We start from the raw sequence: 17891 nt of genomic DNA, 5'->3' as shown, positions 1-17891 counted from the left end.
GAATTCTTCAACCGCCTCGATTTCATCACCGTCGATATGAATTCGGGGTGGCGGGCGCGGTGATTCCTCCCTGGAGCCCTTTGCCATCATGTACTTTGTTTTCGACACATTAATGACTAATCCGATTCGCCTGGCTTCATTCTTTAGTCGGATGTACGTTTCCGCCATCGTCTCAAATTTACGAGCAATAATATCAATATCATCGGCGAAAGCAAGCAGCTGAACGGACTTCGTGAAAATCGTCCCACTCGTGTTTATCCCCGCTCTTCTTATTACACCCTCCAAAGCAATGTTGAACAGCAAGCACGAAAGACCATCACCTTGCCGTAACCCTCTGCGAGATTCGAAGGGACTCGAGAGTGTCCCTGATACTCGAACTACGCACATCACTCGATCCATCGTCGCCTTGATCAACCGTATCAGTTTATCCGGGAATCCGTATTCGTGCATAATCTGCCATAGCTGTTCTCGATCGATTGTATCATACGCCGATTTGAAATCGATGAACAAGTGATGTGTGGGCACGTTGTATTCGCGGCATTTCTGCAACACCTGGCGGATGGCGAACATCTGGTCCGTTGTAGCGCGTTCACCCATAAATCCAGCCTGATATTGCCCCACGAACTCTCTTGCAATCGGTGATAGACGGCGGCATAAAATTTGAGAGAGTATCTTGTAGGCAGCGCTCAGTAGTGTGATCGCGCGGTAGTTCCCGCAATCCAACTTGTCGCCCTTTTTGTAGATGGGACACACGATACCTTCCATCCATTCCTCCGGTAATACTTCCTCCTCCCAAATCTTGGTAATGACCCAGTGTAGTGCTCTCACCAGTGCTTCTCCACCGTATTTTAGAAGCTCGCTTGGTAGCTGATCTGCTCCAGCGGCTTTGTTGTTTTTCAACCGGCCAACCTCCTCCTCAATCTCTTGAAGGTCAGGGGCCGGAAGTCTTTCGTCCTGTGCACATACTCCTAGATCTGTTACCACGCCACCTTCGCTACTTGCAACGTCGCCATTGAGGTGCTCATCGTAATGCTGCCGCCACCTCTCGACCACCTCACGCTCGCTCGTGAGAATATTCCCGTGATTATCTCGGCACATGTCGGCTTGTGGCACAAAGCCTCTGCGCGAGCGGTTCAGCTTCTCGTAGAACTTTCGTGTGTCCTTAGCGCGGTACAGCTCTTCCATCGCTTCGCGATCTCGTTCTTCCTGCTGGCGCTTCTTCATCCGGAAGACTGAGTTCTGCCTGTTCCGCGCCTGTTTGTAACGTGCCTCATTCGCTCTCGTACGGTGTTGCAGCATTCTCGCCCATGCTGCATTCTTCTCGTTTTTCAACTGTTCACATTCGCCGTCGTACCAGTCGTTTCTGTGATTCGGAGCCGCGAAACCTAGTGCTGTAGCCGAGGTACTACCTATGGCGGATCGGATGTCCCTCCAGCCATCTTCAAGTGTAGCTGCGCCAAGCTGCTCTTCCGTTGGTAGGGCCACTGCTAACTGCTGCGCGTAGTCTTGAGCCACTTCTACGTTACGAAGTTGCTCGATGTTGAGCCGCGGCGTTCGACTTCGACGCGTGGTGATAACTGTCGAAAGTTTTGAGCGCATGCATACAGCGACTAAGTAGTGATCCGAATCTATATTCGCACTGCGGTATGTGCGGACGTTGGTTATATCTGAGAAGAATTTACCGTCGATTAGAACGTGGTCGATTTGGTTTTCTGTTTGATGGTCGGGTGATCTCCAGGTGGCTTTGTGGATATCTTTGCGGGGGAAGAAGGTGCTTCGGACTACCATACCACGGGAGGCTGCAAAGTTTACGCATCGCTGGCCGTTATCATTCGATACGGCGTGCAGGCTGTTTCGCCCGATTACCGGTCTGTACATTTCCTCCCTTCCTACCTGCGCGTTCATGTCGCCAACAACGATTTTCACGTCACGCGGCGAGCAACCATCGTATGTTTGCTCTAACTGCGCGTAGAACGCTTCTTTCTCGTCATCGGGTCTCCCTTCGTGTGGGCAGTGGACGTTGATGATGCTGTAGTTGAAGAAACGGCCCTTAACTCTCAACATGCACATCCTTGCGTTGATCGGCTGCCACCCGATCACACGTTGTCGCATCTTGCCCAACACTATAAATCCTGTTCCGAGTTCATTGGTGGTGCCACAGCTTTGGTAGACGGTACCGCTCGATGCCCGCTTTTCCACACTTTCTGTCCAGTCCAACAAAGTTCCTGCAACGCCACGATGTCGAAGTTGCGGGGATGTAGTTCGTCGTAGATTATCCTGTCACATCCTGCGAAACCTAGTGACTTGCAATTCCATGTTCCAAGTTTCCAATCGTAGTCCTTATTTCGTCGCGTGGGTCTTTGCCGATTGTATCGAGTCGTATTTTCTCCTATGTTATTCGCAATGGGGATTTTTACGGGTGGCTTATTGGGCCTACGCCAACACTCCTGTCTCGCCGGAGGGCCATCGTGCCAGTTCTGTTTAACGTCCCAACCAACACTGGGACGACCACGCTGATGGGGCTACCACCTTGGATCTAGCTGGGCGTGGTGCAGCGTTTCTTACTCAGCCGCTGGATGCCAGAACAGACGCTGTTTGAGCCGCACCTCCTTGGTGAACAGACACTCGGATCGTACCTCCTCAATCTAGCTGAAGTCAGAAGGACAACAGTGCCCAGGCTGCACTACCAGCTAAGCACACAACTCTTAGCTGGCGGTCTTTGTCATCGCTTGACCCGTGGAAGCATGAGGTAGGAACTTGTGAGGACCAGAGCTATATTGGATGCTCTCCTTATCGACTCACCGTTTTGCAGCCCAAGCCGAAGAGAACAAACCTGCCGATAATACCCATCGTCACCCTATATGGGTAGACGCAGAACTACATCGGCAAAAGTTACTAAGCTGGCACTACACTATTGACCGCGTTCCTTACATCCAAGGATGGGAACACTTACTTGCAAAGAGTTACACTCACTTGCTATTTTTTTCAGCTCAGAAGCGTGCAATCAAGAAACGATGTATGGACGACTATTGCCTTGTAGTTTTGTCTAAAACTTTGCCGAATAGAGTAGGGGTCACACACGCATACCGAAGTCGTGAGGGAGCTGCAAAGGCAACTCTCCACGAGACGAATGTAAATTACACTCACCTCGTGGAGAGTCGCTTTCACAGCTCTGTCACGACATTGGTATGCGTGTACGACCCCTACTATATTCGGCAAACTTTTAGACAAAACCACAAGGCAAAAGTCGTCCATACATCTTTTTTTGATTGCACGCTTCTGAGCTGAAAAAAAGCAAGTGAGTTTAACTCTTTGCAAGTAAGTGCTCCCATCCCTGCATAAGGTGGGGCGGGGCAAGATGGATCACCATAACATTGTAAATACATATCGTATTGGTTTGTATTCGTCCGCTACTCTTTAATATACTAGTTAGCTATGCTAAAAGTAGTTAGAAAGTTCATTAAATACAAAATATGATGTTAAACAAACAGTTTTAAAAAGTGATCGATTTTGCGCCGTGAAAAAAGTGCGGGGCAAGATAATTCATATTTTCTCAACGAAAAACATCAAAATATAAGATTTGTTCCGCATTCATATATGCTCCAGATCCATACTGAGTAAACAAGAGCTACTAGTAAACATTTTATTAACTTATTTGGAATATGAAAAACTTTACGATTTGAGTGGTCCTAAGGCGACTTGAAAATCGATGTTTTCACTAAAAAAATATCACAATTTTATGTTATAATTTTGAGTGTTCATTCCGCTTAATTGAAGTCATTTATGAGACAGTCTTGTAATAAAAAATAGTTATCTTTTGAATGTTCCTTAAATACGTTCAAAATTGAAGGTGACCCATTTTGCCTCGCGGCCGTTTATATGGAGATTATATGGAATGAATCGCATAAGAAAAATGGCTAAAAACCATTTTATTTTTTATTTCCAATGAGAGTGAATGATTTTTCAATCAATTCTCCAAACTTTTGTATATTCATTACACCTGTTCACTTTTTTTGACCTACCCGTGTCACATCAAATTATCAATCCCCATGCAAAAACAAGGCTTCAGTCCAAAATTGAGCCAAAGAGGTGTATCAAATCGATTTTGTGTTTTTTCAAGTATTTTCACGAAAATGTACTTTAATATCCAGAAAATTGCACCAAAAAGGTACCGACAATACCGTTAAAATATAGCTAGAATAATACTCTGCAACTTTGCCGAAGACACTACGGTGTTTAAATTGCGTATTTCAAAGTTATTCAACAATTTTCGTTAAAAAATACAATATTTTTACGATTTTTCATGTAAAATTCATGTAATTTTACATTGTTTTAGGTGACTAATTTTATGAGCTATTGCTGCTATGTGTTACGAACATTTCGTCCATACATCATTTTAGTGTAGAAATTCGTTTTCATTGACTAATTATCAAAAGTTTGTCACGTTGAGACTAAAAATTGTACAGAGTTGCCAGCATAAAATAAAACAAAGTTACCCATGATTTAAACGTCATTACACTTCCTTGTCTCATCTGCATCAGTTTAAATTTGGTGCAGTTGGTTGAGCATGAGGTTGTGGATTCGAAGATTCAAGGTTCGAGTCCTGGAATAGCATTTTTTTGCGTCTCGATCCTGCTAATAAGTTGATGGAACTACGTACTGCATCTCATTGCAATTTGGCATCATAGCATTGTTTCGGAATTGTAGAGTGCATAGTAAGAATGAAGTTTCCCTTCATCGTGTAGTAGTGCTGATTTGTGGGTAGATATATAACAAGTAAGCTCCACCCACAGTTGTATGAAAAATGTTGCATCCAGAAGCAGTTCCATCATCGTATTGAATTGTTTTAACTAAATTGATCATTATCAAACAGATGCTCAATATTTCGCCCAGCTGATATCGTCGACACGATTTATTGTCAACAAGTATAAACTAAATATCTAGCTAGTCCTCAAGTGGGCTTAATTGGCAGGTCCCGATCATTATTCTTTGGGAGATTGCGTGTAAGTCATGGCAGATTCATCATCCTAACTGCTACAAAGAAAGAAAAAATAGTTATTTATGTAACGAGTTGCAAAATGATGATTTTTACAGCACGAGTCGTACATTTATCCAACGAGGCTTGCCGAGTTGGATAAATATGACGAGTGCTGTAAAAATCGAGTTTTGCAACGAGTTGCATACAACATTTTTTGCAATGAGAAAAAAAAGTCACTTTAATATGACCATTTCCATCAGTATCATCATGCTTCCTGGTGGTTGAACAGGATCACCCACGTGTTCCATCAAGCTAGACGCAAAATTTGAATCAAGCAAACTGTGCTATAACCGTCACATTTTTTCAAGCTCTTAACATGGAAACACAGGTTGTTTCCCAAACAATTGCATTATGATTCATAATGCAACCCAAATGAGTTGCATTATGAATCATAATGCAACTGCTTTTTATAGTGAGGAAAAGTAGGCCGTAGTGACACTAAAACGGCAAGTTTAAAACTCAATATTATAGTGCCAAGTTGCAAAAAAAGTTTATCATGTATTTGAGGCTTGAACCTGGGACCTTCTGATCCGCAAGCTCGAGCCTTACTATCTGTACCATTTCTGATACCTAAATCAAAAGACATTAGAATACGATGGCATGACTTCTTAATCATGGGTAACTTTGTTTTAATTCGTGCTGGTAACTCTGTGCGATTTTTAGTATCAACGTGACATACTTTTGATAATTAGTCAATGAAAACGAATTCCTACACAAAAACGATGTATGGAAGAAATGTTCGTTACATAAAGGAGTAATCGCTAATTAATTTAGTCACATAAATCAATGTAAAATTACATGACTTTTATATGTAAAATCGTAAAAATATCGTGTTTTTTCGTGATTTTTTAACTTAAATTGATGAATAACTTCGAAATACGCAATTTAAACACCGTAGTGTCTTCGACAAAGTGCTTTCAGCTTTCATTTGCACGGTCCCTCAAAAAAATCCACCGAGGGATCTCGAACAACTTTTTCAGAATACTGTTTTTCCCCATATGAACGGTTCCAAATTAATCCCTATTTCTACTTAACAAACATAGAGATAAAAAACTAGTTTTCGTGCGAGTCGGTCGTGTGATGCCATCGCGTTGTCGTACTGCGTGCGTGCTCATCTTCGTACGGGGCGGTTGAGTGTGTTTTTGGAGGCAAAGTGGAAGTGCCGCTTTTTTCATTCGGATCGGCCGCGTCGTCGTCGACAATTTGAATGTGCACATCGTCGTACCCGTGTGTTGTTGTAGCGGTTCAGTGTGATTTCGAGACCAGTTAGTGGAAGATGCTGCAGCACATACGCACTGGACACTTCGAAGGATGTTTATTGGTGAGCTCGTTCCATTTTATCATAATAATTAATGCTAAAGGATGCATAAAATTCTGCTCTAGTTTTTGTGTATTTATCTAACAAATATTGAAAAGTTCGTCACGTCAAGTGTCGGCGCTTGTTCCAAATGCACATTTAGTTGATAATAAATATTTTTCTTTCATATTTTGCATGTACACACACATTTGAATGGTTCGTCATCTTCGGTGTCGACATTTGTAATATTTTAGTCCAAATGAATAAGTGTTTTGGCTCGATTAAAGGTTGCATGAATTTCTGGAAAAAGAGAGGGTCGGTAAAAGATAGACGGCGAACCATGCGGTAAGATCTTTCTGATTTATTTATCACGTGATATTTTGTTAATACTTGTGAATCGATCGCCTTCAGAATTGTCTCGCGCGGAAACGCAAACTACAGCTGCGTCGGTGTTTAGCATTGTGTTCTCCTTAGTTGCGAATGAATAACTTATGTAGGGTGAGTTTTGAGGCACAATAGATCGCGTTCGTCGTCCAAGGTTTAGAAGGGTAATTCTTCGCGAGCGCATTATTAATCGCGAATCAAAACATTACATGCGTTTACCACGACCAAATCCTCAACACATCTCCATTTCCCCTGTCCAAACTCCTAGTGATTTCTCGTAGTAACGCAGAGAATTCCTCGGTTATTGGCCTAAGCGAGAATCACGTCATCACTTCCTTCCCTATCCTCAATTGACCTGCATTCGGACGCGGCCGGCGCTGGTATTGCTTATTGAAAAGTATTGGGATTCCAGCATTTACACAATGAAGAGAGAGCTAGTCCCAAGCATCATCTGTTGGTTCTTTGTGTAAATGCAGTTGTCCTTGCAATAACAGAGGAGCAACCGCGGGCGGTCAATCATGCTCATGCTCATGCTCATTTATCTAACAAATATTGAAAAGTTCGTCAAGTCATGTGTCGGCACTAGTTCCAAATGCACATTTAGTTGGTAATAAATATTTTTCTTTCATTTTTTTGAATGGTTCGTCATCTTTGGTGTCGACATTTGTAATATTTCAGCCCAAATGAATAAATGTTTTGACTCAAATAAAGGTTGCATGAATTTCTGGAAAAAGAGAGGGTCGGTAAAAGATAAACGGCGAACCATGCGGTAAGATCTTTCTGATTTATTTATCACATGTTATTTTGTTAATACTTGTGAATCGATCGCGTTCAGCATTATCTCGCGCGGAAACGCAAACTACTGATGCGTCGGTGTTTAGCATTGTGTTCTCCTTAGTTGCGAATGAATAACTTATGTAGGGTGAGCTTGGAGGCACAATAGATCTCGTTCGTCGTCCAAGGTTTGGAAGGGTATTTCTTCGCGAGCGCATTAGGCCGTTACAAATATTTATTTCCCTTTTTGTCCCACCACTCTTTGGCTGGTCGAGGGGGGGGGGGATAAAAATAATATAGCATTTATTCTGAAAAATATTAAAAACTCATCGGATTTGTTAAAGATATTTTGGCAAGACCCGATATTTTGATAAATATTTTTTTTATCTGCCCCCTCAAAATGCAAAATACAGCCAAAAATTTTTGAAGGGGGGGGGGAGACAAGAAGTCAAAAATAAATTTGTATCAGCCTTATTAATCGTGAATCAAAACATTACATTCGTACGACGAAATCCTCAACACATCTCCATTTCCCCTGTCCAAACTCCTAGTGATTTCTCGTAGTAACGCAGAGAATTACTCGGTTATTGGCCTAAGCGAGAATCACGTCATCACTTCCTTCCCTATCCTCAATTGACCTGCATTCGGATGCGGCCGGCGCTGGTATTGCTTATTGAAAAGTATTGGGATTGCAGCATTTACACAATGAAGAGAAAGCTAATCCCAAGCATCATCTGTTGGTTCTTTGTGTAAATGCAGTTGTCCTTGCAATAACAGAGGAGCAACCGCGGGCTGTCAATCATGCTCATCATGCTCATGCTCATTTCTACTTAACAAACATACCCAATTTTTGTATGAAAAAGTTCCCCCGATCGAAATATTCCGATGTTGGGCTTGAATGAAAGCTAGAAGCGTCAACTTTCACGTAACGTAAAAATTAGCGATGCCAATTTTTTTGTAATAAATTTCTTCTACCAGACACACCGTGTAACGGTATCTTCGGCATCTTTTCGGGGCAATTTTGTGAATTTCTGAGTAAATTTCTGTGAAAACGACTAAAAAAACACAAAATCGATTTGATACACCTTTAAATCTTCATCAATTTGGCTCAACTTTGGACTGAAGACTTGGTTTTACATGTGGATTGATAATTTGATGTGTCACGGAGAATCGGACAAAAAAAGTTTCAAAGTGAACAGGTCTAATATTCATGCTGGTCATCTAACAAAATTATTAACATAATCAAAACATGAGTAATGCGCCCAAAAATGGCACTGACCCATCTTGCCCCGCCCCACCCTACATCCAGCATCACTACTGCACAGTAGCAAATTCCCCTTCTCTTACGATGGAGACCTATCTAAGTGGTCTTTGTTAACCGACAAGATAAGACAAGACCTTCTTCATCATTATCATTTTACACAAATCTCGAGCAAACAACACCGGTCTTGTAATGCCCTGTGTAGGGACTTGATATTGGTTCACTAATACTAGTATATGTGAGTAGGTAGCATACCTTGGATGAGAGTGACTTTGGAAGATGAATGACAGAAGACGTGTTGGAAATGAGCGGGAAAATGGGAGTGTTGTGACGATAGCGTCTGGGAGTGGACGTTGCTGCCTAGTGGATGGTCCGGAATTCCAGATAGCTTGCGTGTCATCAGGCCCTCGACTACGAAAGGTTCCACAAGGAACAGTTGGCCACTACACCCTGGTTGCGGAGTGGTACCTTTTCCCAGAATCCAAACACGGACCGCCAACAGACAGTCCATCCTTCTCCAACCTCGTTTATGAGCCGTTCAGATTCAGCGTTTTCCTTCACGGCATAACGGAAGTCCAATCAACTGGCTTCAAGTGCAGTTGTGCATCTTCTGCTCTGTGGGAACTGAACAGAACAGCAAATGGTTATTTTTCTTTTGCATCAGCCGTCACAATCAGAATGATGACACAAATCCTCTTGTATATTTCGAAAGCACAATCAAACGGGACGGATTTTTCCCTCTTTCCACGTCAAACAGCACTGTCGAATAATGCAGATATAAATCGTCGTTGCTCAATTCATGTTTCCTATAGTGCCCATGAATAATTCAGTAGCTTCACTGAAAAGGCTACCTTTTTTTGTGTATCGACTTCGTCACAAGCGCCAGCAGCTGTAGCAGCAGCAACAACAACAGTGGCACATCCCACGTGGGACAGATTTTGCACAGGTCTGGGAAAGCCAGCCAAAAAGTTCCGAAAGTAGTAAATTGATTTCGCTGGAAAACGGAGACTGCAAGTGCATAGCAATGAATCCACTTGGATGGACTGGGACGAGAGAGATCAAACCACGTTTGAATGCTCCCGCGCAACGAATGTCGTATCCTGGGCTGGTGGTTTATGGAAGGAAAAGGGTACATACAAGTTTTATAAACCAATCGGTCATGATTCGTTGCATTGGGCAACTACTGAAAGCATTCACGAAGCAAAACAACTGTGTTCAATTTGTTTCTGGAAAATTTACAGAAGATATCTTGAAGGAACTTTTATTACATACCAGTTTTATGTGTTTTACGGAATAATTACTGGAATTTCTATTCTATTCTAGTGCTTGCACAGCCAGTATTGAAAAGCATCCTGGAAATATCACAATTTTCTTCGATATTTAGTAATAATATTAATATTTGCACCATTTGTAATACAAATATTAAAACGGCCAGGCCCACTGTTCAGGCTGAACAGTGCCACAAGCTTTTGAAGATAGTTCAAAAGCTTGTGGCAATTATATTATCCACATATGAATAACATAATTAACGCATTTTTTTAATATGATAAAAAAAAGAAACGGGAACAACCGTACCAACCGTTTCGTTTTTATGGGGATTGGATTTGTACGTTGAGAGTGCCTTTGCTAAGAAAGTTAACCTTCATCCAGCCAACGTACATTTTCCACCTTCGGAAAAGCACAAAAATGGTCATAACTTTTTTGTTTTTCGATGGATTTTGATGAAATTTTCGCAACTTCCCGAAAAACTCTTCTAGTTTTTGATGCCGGGGACATGGGTGCCTGGTCCACATGGTTCCGGAGTTATTCCGGATTGTCTTGGGGTACCAAAATTGGCCACATACTTTGCGCAAAGTATATCTCAAGATCCCGATGAGATAGAAGTATAGTGTCTTCGGCGAATTTGTTCAGCAGGTTAAGAACTAACTGGCAACGGCGACTTTGGTTCGTGATTCGGCCGCTAGGCGGCGCCAGTGTCAAAAATGTTCAAACCCTCATATCTCAGAAACCTGATAAGATAGAATGATGCTGTCTTCGGCAAAATTCTTCAGCAAGCCCAGAACTATCTGATAGTAAAGTCTTTGGTTTGGGATTTATCCGCTAGGTGGCGCCTTGTGTCTGAAAAATTCAAACACGTATATCTCGATTCCCTAATGAGGTACAAGCAGGACGTTTTCAGCTAAATTGATCAGCAGACTAAGAACTATCTGGCAATGGCGTCTTTGGTTCGAAAATCGTTCGCTAGGTGGCGCCAGGGTAAAAAATGTTCAAACTTCTATATCTCAGAATCCTGATAAGATAGAATGATGCCGTCTTCAACAAAGTTCTTCAGCAAGCTAAAAACTGTCTGATAGTTGAGTCTTTGATTCGTGATTTATTCGTTAGGTGGCACCGTGTGTATAATATTTAAACACGTGTGTCTCATTATTGTTATATGCTAAAAACATGGCGTATTCTGTAAAATTGTTCGGCAGGTTGAGAACTATCCGAGAATGGTGAACCTAGGGGACACTAGCAATCAAAACATTCGAACAATTTTATCTCAAAAATCGGAAAACGTCCAACAAATTGTTCCGAAAGTTAAGAGGAAGTAAGACGTATCTGGCGTCCTTGGTTCTGATATTATTCGATAGGTTCCGTCTAATATTAAGAAAATACTTGTATGAACACCCTAATGAACAAGAAATATTCCATTTCCAGCATAGTTGCTCAGCAAGCTAAGAACCATTTGGCAGGATAGTAGACGGTCGAGTACGGTGGTACAAGAGGCAATACTCTAACACCGTCTTTGACCCCTTGCAGACAAGTTTTGTCACCCTACAATATTGCTTCTTTTGCTCCGTTTTTTCTTCCGTGAATGTCTCCGGGAATTTCTACAGGAACTCATCCGCGAATTTTTCCAGGAATTTCTCCGGAAATTCCTCCAGAAATTTATCCAAAAATTCCACTGGGAATTCCCCAAGAACTTCCTCCAACAATTTCTTCTGGAAACCTTTCGGGAATTCCTCTAGGACATCCTCCAGAAGTTCCTCCGGTAAATCCTCTAGGGAATCCTCCGGGGATTCCTCCGGAAATTTCGCCAGGATTTCCTACAGGACTCCCATCAGGACTCGGCAATTTCTGCAGGAATTCTCCGGAGAGTTTTTCCAGGAATTTTCTCCGGATTTTTTTTTCCTAGATTTCTCCGGAAATTTCACTGAGAATTTCCCCAAGAATTCGTCCATGAGTGCCTCTGGGAATTCCTCCACGAACTCCTCCGGGAATTTTTTCAGGAATTTCCCCAGAATATTATTTAGGAATTTCTCCAAGAATTTCTCTAGGATTTTTTCCAGGAATATATCCGGGAATTTTCTAAGGAAAACTTTCGGTTTTTTTTCAAGAAAATTCTCTGGGAATTTCTCCAGGAATCTCGTCCGAAAGTCTTCGTGATTTTATTTTCTCACAATTCCCTCTGAGAATTTCTCCCAGAATTCCTCTAGGACTTCCGTTACGAATACCTCCGGGAAATCATCCTGTAATTCCTCCGGCAATTTCTCCAGGAAATCCTCCAGGAATTCTTTTGGGAATTTCTTCTGCAAATCTTCCCGAAAATCCTCCAGGAATTCCTCCGGGAACTCTTCTGAAATACCCCCGAGAATTTTTAAATGAAATCTTCGGGATTTTCTCAGGAAATCCTCTGGAAATTTCTCAAAGTATTCCACAGAGAATGCCTCTAGGATTTCGTCCAGGAATTCCTCCGGTACTTTCTTCAGCAATTCGTCTGGTAAACTCTTCAGGGAATCCTCCTTCCTGGTGGATTCCCCGACGGAAATTCCTGGACGAATCTCTGGAGGAATCGCCGGGAGAAATCATGGAGAAATATCCAAAAGAATTCCTGGAAATAATCCCGGAGAAATAACTGAAGGAATCACCTTGGGAATCACCGGAGAAATTGCTGATGGGAGTCATTGATGAATTCCCGGAGAAATTCCAAGGGGGAGTCGTAAAGAAATTCCTAGTGGAATTCCAGGAAAAATTTTGGAAGGATTTCCTGAAGAAATTCCTAGTGGAATTTCTGGAGAAATTCCAGGGAAAATTTCTAGAGACTTCTTCGGAGGAATTTCCAGAGAAATTCCCGGCAGAATTCTTGGAGAAAACAGAGAAGGAATTCCCGGAGAAAATCCCAGAGGAATTCCTGGAGAAGTTCTCAGAGCGTTTTCTGAAAAAAAGTCACGGAAGACTTACTGAAAAAAGACTTCCTGGAGAAAATTTTCAGTGGATTTTTTTTTTGAAAAAAAAAAACGGAAGTGTTCCTGAAGAAATTCCCGAAGGAATTTCGGGTGGAGTTCTCGCAGGAATTCCTGGAAGAATTTTAGGAGCATTTCCCGGACAATTTCTTGAAGAAATTTCCGAAGCAATTCCCGGAAACATTCTCGGAGATATTCCTAGAGGAACTCCTAGAAAAATTCTCGGAGAAATCCAGTCTGGAGAAATTCTATAAGGAGTTTCTGAGGAAAATCCCGAATTCATGGTGTAATTTCCGGAGGAACTCATCGAGGTATTCCTGTGGAAAATCTCGGAGGAAATCCGGAGGCATTCCTGGAAAACTCCTGGAGAAATTCCCAGAAGGAGTTTCTGAAGTGGGTTCTAGAGGACATCCTGGAAATTTTCTTGCAGAATTCCCGGAGAAATTTCCAGAGGAATTCCTAGAGAAATTCCCGGAGAAATTGTTGGAAAAAATCCGGAAGAGTTCCTGTAGAAATTCCCGGAAACATTCCCGGAATTAAACGGAGCAATATTGTTGGGTGACATAATTTGTCTACAGGGGGTCAAAGATGGTGTAGCGAATAACCTAACGAATAAATCACGAATCAAAGACTCAACTATCAGACAGTTTTTAGCTTGCTGAAGAACTTTGTTGAAGACGGCATCATTCTATCTTATCAGGATTCTGAGATATAGAAGTTTGAACATTTTTTACCCTGGCGCCACCTAGCGAACGATTCTCGAACCAAAGACGCCATTGCCAGATAGTTCTTAGTCTGCTGATCAATTTTGCTGAAACGGCATGCTTGTACCTTATTAGGGTATCGAGATTTACGTGTTTGAATTTTTCAGGCACAAAGCGCCACCTAGCGGATAAATCCCAAACCAAAGACTTTACTATCAGATAGTTCTGAGCTTGCTGAAGAATTTTGCCGAAGACAGCATCATTCTATCTTATCAGGTTTCTGAGATATGAGGGTTTGAACATTTTTGACACTGGCGCCGCCTAGCGGCCGAATCACGAACCAAAGTCGCCGTTGCCAGTTAGTTCTTAACCTGCTGAACAAATTCGCCGAAGACACTATACTTCTATCTCATCGGGATCTTGAGATATACTTTGCGCAAAGTATGTGGCCAATTTTGGTACCCCAAGACAATCCGGAATAACTCCGGAACCATGTGGACCAGGCACCCATGTCCCCGGCATCAAAAACTAGAAGAGTTTTTCGGGAAGTTGTGAAAATTTCATCGAAATCCATCGATAAACAAAAAAGTTATGACCATTTTTGTGCTTTTCCAAAGGTGGAAAATGTACGTTGGCTGGATGAAGGTTGATGACACTCCATCGAAGCTCTCCTGGGATGGGGCAAAGGAATTTCCTCCTTATGACATGGCTTGTAAGCCAAGGCTTAAGCGCCATTATTCGCTCTCTGAAACGAGAAAGAAATGATGATCCTTTCCCGATTGTAGAGAAAAGGCTTAATAAAAAACAAAATGAAATAAAGATTTTTACAGTTTTTCGAAATGAGAATACGTTTTGATGCCATCTCCTATAACTGCTAATTTTGAATTAAACGGAATAATTACACTAGTTTACAAAATAAAACGAAAGTTGTGAACTTCTGTCAACGACCAACATTTGAAGCACTAGCGCTGATTTTAAAACAGTGCATCAAAAGCTTCAGCTCAATATTAAGTTTTACTACTTTTTAAAATATAGAATTTACTAAAATTCAATTATCTTGTGTTTTGTTCAACCAATTTTAAATCTTTTTCCATAAAGGGGCTGAATATAATATCATTCGATCATCTGAATGCAGGTTTTGCGTCTGATTGACGAAATTCAAGATATTGACGAGTTTAAGGGACGATCTCCTTAAATTTTAGCAAAATTTCCAAAAACATAAGAAATGTATTTTTTTTAATAAGAAAAAAAAAAACAATTCAAAAATTCTTTCTCATCGTTTATTTGACATATCATATTATGTAGGCGAGTTACAGTAACAAAAATCAGATAAATCGGAGCATTGATAACGGAGAATGAGATGTGTGAAGTAAGCGACTTTGCTTAAAAATAGAACAAAAATCGATTTCAAATCATCAACCTTGTATGGAAAGTCGAAAAAATTTCCGATCTACTGTAGTTTTTTCCTTCCTGTTTTCAAACTCAGGGCATGATCATCAGCTTACCGAGTTAAAAAATGCTGTAAGGTAGTGTTATCGAAATTTCAAATGAAAAACAGATGATTTAAATCAAATCAGAAATGGATTCTGAAAAAAATATCATGAAATTATTAAGAAAACGAATATATAGCTTTTATACAATTGCACTCGAAGAAGTGCATCCATGCAGTAGAATTATGAAATAGTCTAAAGCAAAATGGAACTTCTTTCACTGACATACTGTGAAGTGAATATTTTGTAGCATGTTCATATTCCTATACTCGACACATGCACTGGCAAGTAAGGATGATGTCCTCATTCTCCTTTTAACCAACCGAAACTGCGACTGTTGACAGAATTTTCATCAACATGGGGGTGGTGTGGTTTGGAAAACAGAGAATGTAAATGTCAACCACCACCAGTGTACAGAGCACGTTTTTCGTCGTTTGCAATACATATTTCGGGGTGGTCCTGGTGGTCTGGATCATAATTGTTTGCATGCATGGGTGCCTATCGTTTTTTATTTCGCTATTTGCGCAATGGTGCACACTAGGTGCAGAGGGTGCAGTTTGTTACAAGCGACACATGACAAGCATTCAAAGTTTGTGGTTCCATGGCTGTGGATGTGTGTCATGTCGTCGTCGCTTCATTTTAGGATGCCCTCGTTTGCCAGGAAACAGCTTCCCAGAAGTAGAATCATTCACAAGCCAACAGCCGACCGTGTGTGAAATGTGGCATGCAATAGACTGTGAAATTTGCGCAAAACAAAGACAGATGATGCTCTTGCTATCGAGGGAAACTGTGTGTACATTCCAGATGTGACACGGAATGCATGTTAGGATGCAGTTGGTTCAATTCATCATGCTGATATCCAGTAGTGATATAAGGCAAACACAATGCAATTTTGCAAAACCGGCCGGTAACAAGCGCATCTACTAAACATGACTAAGCGAGCGTCTGTCAGGATTTTTTTTGTTTATTTTTGTACATAGATGTCAATAAGCATTTGAACAACGAATTAAAGTAGAACAAAATAAAAAGAAAAAAAATAAATGGATTGGCGTTTGCCAGAAGCTGATGAATCACGCTACTGCTCTGAACACATCGATCATAGATATTATTTTGTAATATAGCCTAAAGCTTAATCAACACGCTAGACCGTCATGATTTCTATTCATTTTGATAGATCATAACTCTACAATGTTCACCATAAATAAAAAAAAAACATAATCTTAGCTAATGGAACATTATTATTTTTCTTATTGAGCCAGTGATTTGTGGAACTACTTACCGCTTTTCTGCTTTCGGGAAAATCCACTCAGCACCGAGAGGTGTCCTTTCATCCATTATCCTTTTAGATATAGGTGCTTTTTTCCTAACGTCTACTGTAGGTGAGAAAGCATCTGCGTGTTATTTCGTAATATAAATGGGTAACAAACTTCTGTGTTACATAACTCAGAGTATTTGGTGAGGCCACGTGCACTTTGTGTCTATATCTATATGACATAGAACTTATATGTGAGTATCATGCATCCATGTCCACAGTGCGGATGCCGTATACACAGTCAACATCTCATATCTCCGAAAAATGTTCTGCCGGTGTATGACACAGACTAGACACATTATTAGGACACATTTTATGTATGTAGAAAGACCAACAAAACACCTGTCACCGCATCTTCCAGCATCAGCATCAGCATCAAGCATCACCACCCGCCAACCCCCCGGTAGTCGATTGATTGCACTAATCGAGTTTTTCTATCACCCTGTTTTTTTCCGTTTCGGTTTTTTTTCTCGCTTTTCCGTTTGCTTCTGACCCTATCAAGTTTCGCCTATTTCAGTCATCGGCCACTGTATGTTCTCGCTGGGGCGCAAGTACGGCGAAATGTGCCAGCGGGACTCCGACTGCGAGAGCGGACTGGTTTGCGACATCTCCACGCTGAGCGGTGCCAGCGTGTGCCGACCGCCGATCGTGCTCGCCAAGCAGTACGCCGAGGATTGCATCACGTCCAGTGACTGTGATATCACGCGGTAAGTAAAGATGATAGAGTAGGGCGATCACATTCGAATGCTTCCAAAACATGGATGATGAACGTTCATTTGAAGAACCTCCTAATTCAAACATAACATGTATAATAAAGAACATTTGATTGTTGATTTAACCCTAATAGAACATCGGGGTCAATATGACCCAGAAAAGCTCGCTGAGCGTGCACTACGCTGTCGTGGTGCGTCTAGTTTAACATCTTAGAAGGGTTAATATCCTGCCCATACGCGACAACTTGTAACGGTAGTTGGGGGTGGGTGGGCAATGCCTCTTCAAATCAATAAAATACTATCAAAATCGATGCAGTTTATCCTAATTAGGCATATTAACGTGGAAACTAGCGCATTTAGTCGAAAAAAGTTGCATTTTGTTCAATTTTGAAGAGCTTTGCCCCCTCCCCCCAACTACGTTACAAGTTGGCGCGTATGACCCTGCCACAATTTACAGAACAGTTCCATCTTTGTTAAGTTTTAGAAAAAAAATATATATATAATGAGATATGTCCATATCTACCCTAGTAACCATTAGCACTATATTTCGCACTTTTGGCTCAAAGGGCTATCAAGCGGCCAGTATAGAGCATATCAGCTGCTTAAGAGCATTATATTCGCCTCTAGGTGAATTATCGTGCTTCGTGGTTACTTGGGTAGAGTAACAACTACCCAGGAACTTGAATCGTACA

The 17891-nt window shown here is 41.5% G+C and overlaps 1 protein-coding gene across 3 annotated transcripts in view; it reads left to right on the top strand.

The window, feature by feature from the left end:
• The window catches only part of LOC109419404 (prohormone-3), a 119165-nt gene that overhangs the window by 90868 nt on the left and 10406 nt on the right, over positions 1-17891 (top strand). For 2 of the 3 annotated variants that reach the window (XM_029853180.2, XM_029853182.2), the window contains exon 4: positions 17004-17193. In XM_029853180.2, the coding sequence (XP_029709040.1) occupies positions 17004-17193 (190 nt within the window). Of the gene's footprint in view, positions 1-16988; positions 17194-17891 lie in introns of all 3 variants that reach the window. The other variant, XM_029853181.2, reaches the window with a different exon arrangement.

This window comes from Aedes albopictus, chromosome 2, assembly GCF_035046485.1.
Source record: "Aedes albopictus strain Foshan chromosome 2, AalbF5, whole genome shotgun sequence".
Lineage (NCBI taxonomy): Eukaryota > Metazoa > Arthropoda > Insecta > Diptera > Culicidae > Aedes > Aedes albopictus.
Note: the sequence above shows the minus strand (reverse complement) of the source record. Positions and strands in the feature narration are given on the sequence as shown.